This window comes from Rhagoletis pomonella, unplaced genomic scaffold, assembly GCF_013731165.1.
Source record: "Rhagoletis pomonella isolate Grant_MI unplaced genomic scaffold, Rhpom_1.0 Rhpom_scaffold_00002, whole genome shotgun sequence".
Classification (NCBI taxonomy): Eukaryota; Metazoa; Arthropoda; class Insecta; order Diptera; family Tephritidae; genus Rhagoletis; species Rhagoletis pomonella.
This window is the reverse complement of record NW_023458556.1, coordinates 677,552-689,209: the sequence shown is the minus strand read 5'-3', so window position 1 is coordinate 689,209 and position 11,658 is coordinate 677,552. Positions and strand designations below refer to the sequence as shown.

General features: G+C 33.5%; 1 protein-coding gene across 1 annotated transcript in view; it reads left to right on the top strand.

Moving 5' to 3' along the window:
- LOC118757402 overlaps window positions 1–1,041 on the top strand; it is a 53,394-nt gene extending 52,353 nt beyond the window's left edge. Inside the window, exons 4-5 of the mRNA XM_036492118.1 lie at window positions 168–683; window positions 754–1,041. Of these exons, the coding sequence (XP_036348011.1) occupies window positions 168–683; window positions 754–937 (700 nt within the window). The 3' untranslated portion in view covers window positions 938–1,041. The remainder of the gene's footprint in view (window positions 1–167; window positions 684–753) is intronic.
- Window positions 1,042–11,658: the final 10,617 nt, after the last annotated feature.

Genomic DNA, 11,658 nt, shown 5'->3' with positions numbered 1-11,658 from the left:
TAGCAAGTAATCTCGGCCGGTCTCACTTATGTTAAAATACAAAGTTCGGTTTCCGCCAAACCTCGACTTTTAAATTGATTATTTTGTGTTTACATATACTATATATACAAACATATTTGTACAGTTAATCATTTTAATTATTTTTTATATTATTCATTTCGCTCCAGGAATATGCGTTCGCCAAAGGGCGAAAAAAAACAAAATGGCATCTTTCGTCCAGTAAAAACGGAAAGTTTGTACTTGGAAGGAGGAATTCCGCCGGTGTTTCCAATATTCGGTGCTTCACTTGAGGAATTAGAGATGAATGAATCAATACACCCAAATGTGCCGCGTTTTGTTGTGGACTGTGTGTCTTACATCGAACGGAAAGACTGTATATTACAAGATGGATTATACCGAGCATCCGGCAACAAATTGGCTATAGATGACCTAAAGAAAAAACTTTCCGAAAGCTATATTTATGACTCAAAACTTTTAGTCGCTGATGACATACATACTATCACCAGTTTATTAAAGCAATTTTTCCGTGAACTGAGCAAACCTCTGATTCCTCAGCATATATATGACCAAATTGGACGCAATGTATCTGATGTTGTTGGTATTGAGATAATACGAGATATTCTTGAAAAGATTCCCGACCCCAATCGTGCAACATTGAAGTTTCTTATACGACACTTGAAAAAGTAAGTTGAACCAAATTATTGTCTCACTCAAAAAAAAAAAAAAATAACAACAAATTCTTCTTGAAATCAGTGTCGCTGCTTTTAGTGTGGAAAATCGAATGCCTGCGTCGAATTTGGCGATTGTTTGGGGCCCGTGCATATTTTCATCTAACCAAATGATATTTGTTGACATTGGTCGAATGAATACATTAACTAAACTGTTAATTGAAAATTACGAATACATATTTAGAGAAAATGAACGGCTAGTTAATTAAGCAAGTTTTACGAATCTTTATTTAAAATAAGTAGAATGGCAACCAAAAAATCACTTGTCGAAACATGCTGACACATGTATGTGCATGCATATCGCATGTGTATGTATTTGAAGTCGATATATTGTATCTATGTATATACATATAATTTTTGATAGTATGCTTTAAAAAGTCTTCGCCGATTATATCTTCGCGTAAAGCAAAAACTGTGAAGCACAAACCGCAGCAAAGCCCCCCTTTCCCATATGTTTAGCATGAGAGTTCTGATAGTTTTTACGTTTTCTCACAAAAGAGAATTTTGATTTAATAAACTTTTGAAGAAAGTAGGCAATATATTTGTAGCGGTATGTATGTACATACATTTGTATTGATGTATGTAAGTATGTACATAAGTCATCACGCTTCATAATCCTTAATGTTTAAATGCATAACATAGTCAGTAGGAAATTCCTATTTTTACAAAAAAATAAGATATATTTTTAAAACTAATTATTTATGATATAATTCAACCAAATAAACAATGTGATAAAATACGTACGGAAATTAAATGTATAAAAATTAAGTGTCATACATTCACAAACTTTGTATCAAAAATACGAACATGCATACGTACATACATATTAGCGCAGGCCGCAATTCCGATTTTTTAGAATTTTGATTGATAATAGCAAAAATATGGTTCGCTATGCTCTAAAAACAATCTGTGTAAAAGATGACAATTTTTGGTCAATTTCTTAGGCTCGCCCAAGTCCATCATAGTTCAGGTGCTAAAATTTTTTTTTCTTAGCTTATTTCGCTTCTGTAAAAAAATACTGGTCTAACACTTTTGAAGATAATTGAAAGTTTAGTAAAAAATTTATTAATTAGTGTATTTATTAATTTTTATTTATTGAGCACATTGAACTTTGATGGACTTGGGAGAGCCAAAAATTGTCGTCATTCACACAGATTGTTTTTAGAGCATAATGCATCATATTTTTGCCATTACCAATCCAAATTCTAAAAAGCGGATTTTCGGCCCACGCTAATACATATTTATACTATAAGACCACTTCAAAACAAAAAAAAAAGTATTTCATTTTCTCCTCTCAACGATAATTCTAAGAGGTCACGCATTGAGCGCAGCGGAGCAGATTAACATTTTTTTATTAAACAGTATAAGGAAAAATTGTTTCACCATCAGGTACTTTTCCAATTCTTCAGATATTTTTGTACACTAGTTAACGCATTATTTTGCATAGGTAACATATGTATGTATATATTACAGGTAGTTTTTCAATTAATCACATTGTGTTTACATTGTAATTGTAAAGCATTGGCACGGAGTTCTTGTAAATCAGCTTAATCTCTAAAGAGTATTCAAAACAAACTTTCCAATAATAAAGTTATAATTAAAAAAAAATAAAAATAAATTATCAGACGGCGTATAAATTTCTGACCTTTAGTTTAACTTTCAATTGTTTCGACATGAAGCCTGTTCCTGTATTTGTATGTTTTATGTTTTATGAGCATAGAAACCTACCAAAATTTTAAGCGTCCTACCATCCTACCAACGAGAAAAAAAAACCAATTTTGGTAGGAAAAGCCCCTGGTAGGCAACCCTGATACTGACCTCAAAAGAGAAGAACTCATTTTTTTACGTGTTATTCCTATTCTTACGTGTCGATGCGCGACGCCTTAGAATTATCGTAGAGAGTGGAGATTCATGGAGGCTCATTACTATACCAAATACTAAAATTGGAGCTGGGGTCCGGTGGCATTGCATAATCGTTTTTTACGTGGGCTATGTATATGTATGTATGTGGTTCATTAAACAGATTAGAAGTAAAAAAAAAATGATTTTCCTTTATTGGCATATACAAATTATATACACTGAGAAAAAAATAAACCATATCGTATTTGAAATCAATGTATATTCCGATCACTTCTTGATTTATTTAATTTATTAACTAATAGCCTCATCTGATCTGAGTTTAAAGATGGGAATAAAACTAAGTTATTCCATTTTGCTAGCCCAACGTTTCGCTAGTACTTTTTAGCATCTTCAGGAGTAATTCGTTTATTTGGTATCTGTCACAAACCAATGAGATACAAAACATATTAAAACATAACCATAAAGCAAGAAAAATATAAATAAAGACAATTACACATTTTAAGTATAGGTACAAACCAACTCAAACTATTGTTTTGAATATTTAAACAAATTGAAATTAGTAACATGAAAACATTTACATTTCTGTGGCCGAAACGACATTAAAAACAAAAAAAAAACTTACTAAACACGTATACACCAGGGATGATAAAAATGGGTTTGTGAATTTTGTACCAAATGGCCAAAAAAAAGTACTAAGTCAGCCGAAAAAGTACCAACATTTAAAATACCATACATACATATGAATACATATGTTTTTAAATTAGGTAAAAATCTCTATTGGTACGTGCGTTTAACATCTCCAGTAAAACATGTGCAGCAACAAAATTTCCGTGAATTTTATCTGTTATCTCACAAGAGGAAAATATCCAGTATAGTTTGCAGCAATTTTCGAGCTATCCGAAGAGCTGCTCGATTTTTCGTTTCGATTCAAAAGTGCAAACAGAAAAAACTCTCTCCATCAATCTGAAATTCAGGCAACCGGATCATTGTAGCGTTTTCCAAGCAGAGGTAGCCGCAAGGAGGCTTCGGATTGTTTGCTCTCTAGTGTAACCAGCCAAGCAGCTCTTAGATCCTTGTTGGTTCGTTAGAAAACGGTGAGGACTGGCTGTACTTCCTTATCGACCGCATCGGATAACTACGCTATTAAGCTCATTTGGGTTCCGGGTCATAGCGAAATCATGGGTAACTGCGTAGCCGATGAGCTGCCAATACAGGGAACCCTTGAGAAATTGCTCAAGGTCTGGGTGCTCCGCTGATCTCATGCGGTCTCCTTCTGGACAGATGGACGTTTAGTCAGCTCAGCGTGCGCTGGGCAAAGACCTTTTGGATGCAAGGTGGCTAAGTCCTTCTGACCACGTGTAGACCAGGGGCGGAACAGGGAGCTCGTGAGACTAAGCAACTTACACTACTCACTTCTTGTGAGCGTTCTAACTGGTCATTGCGTTATAGGTAAGCATGCAGTAAGGCTGAATATCATCGATGACCCTTACCGCACCAGCTGCATGGTGAAAAGTGGTATGGAATTATCTCAACACCTGATGCTCTGGAGTCCTGCCTTTGCATAGCTAAGGTTCAAGTACCTCGGATCGCATTTCTTCCACACTCCCGATGAGAATAGATATCCTTCGCTTGAGGAGCTTCGTGGTGAGCACCGAGCGTTTTTCCTACAAGACGCCATATATGTCATCGTCCTGTTCCTTCCCTCTCACCCTGTCCAACTTTCCCATGTCTTCCCCCTCCTCTTCTCATATAACAGCATACGTATGTTTTGTGGAGTTGTACTCTAAGTTTCCAATACAAACAAAAGTATCAAGGTAATCAAAAAAATCGTACAAGTACTTTATTAAGTGCATGTAACACAAAAACTTTACAAAAAAAAACAGTTACATTTAATGCAATCGAAGTTTAAAAAAAAAAAATTTTGCAACTGTTCCTTGATTTTAGCGAGACTTTCGTTTTTAAAAAACACCACGTATTTCCTTCTATGAGGTAGAAAAAGATGATAATATTTTCATCCACAGAATTTCCAATTTCCATGTATACACAATGGTATTGCGAGAAAATATGGCGTAGCGCCGTGTTTTGACAAAATTGGTATCAAAAATGTCGATGTAGTACCAATGTACTTTTGGGATTCAAAATGTACCAAAAAAGTACAATTGTACCATCAATTTCATCACTGGTATACACTGAAAACACTGGACCACAAATTTTAATTTGGTTTTTGTTCTCCAGACGCCACTATCCAATTTCGATGTAGAATTGCTCGGTGATTCCGAAATTCGGGTTAATTTTTTTTTTATGGATACTTTTTCGAGATATTTGCCGTTATTAAGTTTAAATCAAAAATTGGTTCCTTTTAATGACGTATATCTTACGAAACAATTAAAAAATCATAATATAAAATACGGCAAATGAAAGCCAATGAAATTCTCCATAAACCGTATATACATCATTTTCCGATAGGGCTTATTGTTTCTGACAAATTAATTAAGTATTCCAGTTTTTTTATTTTTTAAAGAAAAAATTAAAAAATAACAAACTTTAACAGAAGAAAAAATAAACCGAAAAATGACACTGAAAATGGCACAACGCCGAAACCGGTTTGTCTCCAAACCAAATTTGACAAGGGATGACGGAAAATCGCTCCACAATACATCATACTCCTACCCTGTCGGAAACACAAACAACCAAAATGTAAAAAGAAACCAGTTCTGTGCCAAAATTTTGCATTTGTACTAAAGCCAGTTCTGTTACAAAAAAAAAATCAAGTTACTGATGAAGAAAATCGATGGATAAATACGAAGTAATGAGTGGTGAAATGGAAATGCGCAAAGATTTTTTGTATGAAATATGAGCATATGTTTATTGAAAGTTTAATTAAATTTTAACTATTTTATAAATATTTCCCAATTTTTTTAAGTTATTTCGGTAAAATTTTGCACATAAGGGGTTTTTAATATTACCTTAATTATTCCTTAAAATTATCGAAATGGGTTCACTTTAACATATAGCTCCAATACAACTGATTATTCAGATATGTGTTTTTAGGCTATAACACTAACTTCATATCTGAATAATAAATTGCATGCGTGCTTTATGTTAGAGTGAACCAACACTGAGGGAAAAAAATATTAAAATTAAATAGAAACGTAATTGATCTAACTATAAACGTTAAGGAAAGTACTGTATATTGGTAAATATTCAATTCGATTATACGCATATTAAAGTGACCGCGTTCGTACTGAAAAAGCATCCGCGAAGTGAATAATCAAGACAAAAACTAAAAAAAAATAATTACTTTGCATGTTGTTGCCGGCAGTGGAATTCGAACTTGACCATCTCCGGATATCAACAACTAGTGGCAAGCAACTTTGCGCACTCAGCTACACCCAGCCATATAAATTTGCCTTCAAATGTTGAATATCCACCAACACCACAGCACGCGATTTGTACGAACCCTGTGGGGAAAACCTCTAGTTCTGAACTGGGGCGCTTCTAGTACATTTAGACCCAGTACTGGTTCGCGATAAATCTCTTTTGCATGCAAGCAACTGGCGAATTTAACATGGCGATGTCCTAGGAAGTGTCAATTGCCCCCCGCTGCATCCCTTTTTCGATAGTTCCGAACTAGTCCTAAATCCTAGTATCATGATTTTTCAATCTAAAGACCTAGTTCGGAACTAGAAATTTGATTCACTAGTCCGCGGTTTCCCTGCAGGGTATAAACATGTACTATGTATGGATGTGTGTGTTGTCACCGCTCTCAGAGCGGCGCTCTGCATGCTTGGGGTGCGTATGTATACTCATATATATATACTCAGATGTTAACAGTCAAATACGTGCGTAATAAATTTTGTATGAAAATATTATTTTTAAATTCGAACATTTTTAAACGATAATCAAATATAAAGTATTCATTTTTACTATGCATTATTTCCCTCAGTGTATACTTAATTTTTACCCGCTTAATTGGAGGAGTTATAACGCAAAACAACGTCTGTTAAAAATCAGTTGTATGGGAGCTAGATATTAATGTGAACTGATTTCGATGATTTTCGGAGATAGTGAAGGTAATTTAGAATACAACCGTGTGTAAAATTTTAGTAAAATATCTTCAACACCGAGGGAGTTTTTTATAAAATAAACAGTTAAAATTGAAGCAAAGTTTCTAGTACATCTATCTCGAAAAGCGAAGCCAATCGACCAAAACTGGGGACGCCATTGAATTTAGAAGGCTCCAATTAAGTAAGAGCAACTACCAGAACCGTCGTCATTTGATACCACGCTCGAAATATTCTGACTACTAAAAGGAGCATCATTAAAAGTAGTAAATCACGGTTTGTACACACTCGAACATTTTTTTGAAGCATTTTACAGGTATATGTAATTTTATACGGACTAGTAGTTATAGGAAGATTTAGATCGCTTCGACGTATTTTCCAAATGTGCCTTCAATTAAGATACTTTTGGAATAAAAATTACGCTCAAGATCGCAGAATATTTTATCTTTAAAAGTTGGTTTATTCTGAAAGCACACCTCTTGCTAAGGTATCAAATTATTCGTAATTGTGTGTAGAATACAAGACATACTTAAAAAGTTATAAAAATTAAATGCTTCAAAAACTAGACGCGATAAACCGAAAATTTTGAAAATTGTGAAATGTGGAGTTACAGACTTTGAGTTACTTGCCATTTCGTTATTTTTCAATGCGCACTTTTCTTACCTACTACATATAATATTTAGGTTTTGGTACGTAAAAAAATTTGTCCGTGGCAACATTGCTTCGAACTAGATCAATGAAATTAATTAAAACTAAAACTGAATTTTTCATACTACATATCAAATATTGCAAAAAACGCGATTTTTTGACAATTTGACCTCGTTTATCTCCAAATATCGAGCTGATGGAAACTTTATACTTACGGATTCGTAATCAGCATAAACAAGTCTATCAAAATCAGCTTTAACATTTTCCGCGCCAAAATCAGTGTTGCCCTGTGTTATCAATCCAAAAATAAACATCTTTAGCTCAAACCATAATTAAGATTTAGGTACGTGGGCGCTTAGTTTATATAATTTATTACAAGCCAATTCAGTTCTTCAACTATGGATACCATTTCATCATCAAAAGTTTCCTGCACCGGTACCAGTTTATTCTAAGTGTTTCAAACCACTGAACCGAACTGCATCGATTTTTGGAGCTATTTGAGGCCCTATACAAGCATGCAAGCATATAATTAATTCATCTAGTGAATATATTTTAATGGTTGTTTGTATATATGTATGTATGTGTGTATGGTTTTACTTAAATTTTTTTGGGACATAAATATACATATACAAACAATAAACAACAATACATACACAATAAATGCGAGCTTTCCGCACATTAAACAAAATATTTCCTAAAACCTAAAAAGGAGAATTAACGTGAATTAAAAGATTTAATACAAAAATATCGCTTTAACCGGAACATGTACATATATATGTAACCCAAATACACTGTATATATTTACATACATACATACATACATATGTATATATTTACATTTTAATCTAAAATTTCATAGCATTGAAATCGTTTTCTGCCACTGGATGCTTTTAAGATGAATTCAAGCGCTTAATCGAAAAAATATGTTGGAAAATCGCCTTTCAACCAAAATGACAAGCAGACACACCGTTCACGTTTAACATTTATCTAAAAGACCGCTAGATAGTGCAATTTATCAGAAAAAATATATGTACATACCTACATACATATTTTTTATGAATTGCCCATAAAAGTTTCATTTTTCTCAACTTTTAAGCCGGACGTCCGCAGGGAAAACTTTATGCCGTGAGTGCTGGCGCTAGAATATGGTATGCGCCTACATATATATATGTATGTATGTATGTATGTATGTTTATAATTCATTCAGTCGCTTCCGATATACTTATGTACGTATATATGTACATACATTAACTATGTATGTATGTATATCAAAATAAATTTATGATTGTAACGCGTATTTTGCTCAAGAAGAAATGCCAGTTTTCCGCACACTAAAAAGATTTAAAGATACAAATGTTGGGCGACAGAAGATTTAATTTGTGTATAGTCAAATTCGTCTTTACCATAAGAACGCCCTGGCCTGGGGACCCCGAACTTGGAGCGGTTAAAAGTCACTAGAGAAAGCATGAAGCTAATATGTAGGTACTAGGGATGCCAATCCCGGGATCTCGGAATCGAATCGGAGCTTTTTTTGACCTTAGCAAATTTTCCTTTCATTGAATATAAACGAGAAAACATAAAACAAGCACCTTTACCCTTTTCGAAACGATGCAATTTTAATTTATCTAGCCTCCTATATCAAAATATGATTTATCATTTAAAGTGAAGCTAGCAACTTTTCACTGTAAGCTAGCGATATATGAGTTTTACAATCAGTTTATCGTAAATTTTAAATAGTTTTATTTAATGGTATGTTTAAATGCTTTCAGATATTGAATTTTTACTCATATTCATAAAATTTATAACTCAATTTGAATCCCGGGATAAATCCCGGGATCCCGGGATTACCTAAAAAATATCCCGAAATCCCGGGATCCCAATTTTCCTGATATTTTGGCATCCCCAGTAGGTACCCCATCTAGATTATCTAAATGTTACAAAGGGCTATAAAAACAAAAAAATACAAAAGTGCCTGTTGTTCAAAAGACAGCAGACAAACCAGTTTGATAGCAAAGAGGTGATCGGGGCCTTAGACTCCCTAATAGTGCACTAGTAAACTTTCATTATTAATTAAGCCTTTATGGATACCAGAAAATAGCGGCAATGCTGGAATCTGCATGGCTGACGAGTTTGTTGAGAAAACTTACTATTTAACTGATATCAACGGCTGGTTCAATCTTGATATATGGGTGTCAGTGTGTTCAGCGGTTACAAAATGTTCAGCAACGTTTGGAATAGGCCGATTCATAGGATCATTGATTTGAAAGAAAAAAAAACTTTGGGGTTTTCGTCAACAAGCATTGAGAGATGCTTCCTATGACAAGGTTCTGAGGTTAGCTAGTCTACTCGTCTAAGGACATAAGGATGTTGCTTTCTTTTGCAATATTCTTAATTCAATTCAAGATATTTCAAAAAAAAGTTGAATGTTGATTCGAGTTCCTTGAAAGCTTCAAACCGTCTCGTAATGTATCCAATAAGGCAGTTACACTGCGCCTCAGAATTTGAAACCATTAATTCTGGAGGTAATTCGTCAAGAAGTAGTCGGATTTCAGCGAGCCTGAAAGAACAACTGCCAAGAAGCTGCAGAGAAAATGATGCCGCCTGTAGGGCCACGCTCATGGGCGTCGCAAGGAACGAATTTAGGGGGAAGGGGGCTAACATATAAAAAAAAAATCCCCCGAAAATTTTATTCTAAAATTTTAAAGTACGTAGTTGATTAATTAATCCCAGGAGATGTTAATTTTTTCGACAAAAACATTTTGAAGTCGATTGTGAATACTGAAATTACGTACTAAGTTTTAAACTTGGTTTTATGTGTCGTTTGTAATGTATCCAATAAGGCAGTTACACTGCGCCTCAGAATTTGAAACCATTAATTCTGGAGGTAATTCGTCAAGAAGTAGTCGGATTTCAGCGAGCCTGAAAGAACAACTGCCAAGAAGCTGCAGAGAAAATGATGCCGCCTGTAGGGCCACGCTCATGGGCGTCGCAAGGAACGAATTTAGGGGGAAGGGGGGCTAACATATAAAAAAAAAATCCCCCGAAAATTTTATTCTAAAATTTTAAAGTACGTAGTTGATTAATTAATCCCAGGAGATGTTAATTTTTTCGACAAAAACATTTTGAAGTCGATTGTGAATACTGAAATTACGTACTAAGTTTTAAACTTGGTTTTATGTGTCGTTTGTTAAAACATGAGCCATATTTTAATAAAAAGTTAACAAAAAATATTTCCCAGGACAAAAAATGGAAATATAAAAAAATCACCTTACACCCAATTTTGAAGTTAATAATATTATTTTATCTATGAATTAAAATCGTTTTGTTTGTGAAATGAAAGTTGTTTTTGTATAAATATGTCCAACGTTTTATTATATTTCTTATTTTTGGAAATAAAGTTGTTCATTAAAATAAAGCAAAAATATAGTTTTAATTGATTTGCGTTGCACAGCAGTAAGTATTAAGTGTAAATGAAAAATTAGTTTAATTCGATATTTTGTTCATGTTTTTTGATCTTTTTGCAGTGATTTTAGTACAATTCGGGGTTTTTCGGTAAACCTAAAATTTCAGATTTTAAATCAAGTTTTTTTAAACGGTTTAAAACCTGAATAAAAAAAACCGATTTTAGATTTGTCCATATCCGTAGTTGCGTATGTAACGTATACGCCCCGTAACACCATAAGAAGTCATCTGAAAAGTTTACTCGCACGCCTCAACTTAAAAGCCATATTATTTAAAAGTGATTAAGTATTGGCGTTTAAGATTTTTACACATCACTCCTTATGCACATACATATATATTTCTTTCCCGATTTATATAACAATTTTAGATTGAATTTCGAGTGCACCAAGCAAAATTGTAAAAATGGAATTCTAGGTTCTCAAATCAGAGTCATCTTTTACTCAATGTAATTTTTTTTTTTCATTTGTCTTATTACACTATATTCATATTTTCATCGTTTAATTTTAACATTTTGAGGTAACTTGTTTTTGTTATTTGTTTTTCGTTAAAAACGGCCTCAAGCTCAATAAAATTGTTGAATATTTGTGGTAATTTAAACTATTAAAATAAAAAAAAAAAAATCCTAAAATTTCAAAAATTACAAAATAGCTGCGACAGATATTATGCATGCTGCCATTTTTTGAGTTTTGTGGTGCCAGCGCCCATAGCCTCAAACAAGAACATTCTTTTTGAAAACTTAGCAAAGTTATTAAAAAAAAAACAATTATGATTTTTTCGAGAGGCAATTAAAAAATTAGTAATTTCCTTACTTGTTCGCTTAAAAAAACGTTTTAAGGGTTAAACTTGTTAAAATAATTGATATATTTTTTATTGCACTTGTTTCTGGAACTCCATTG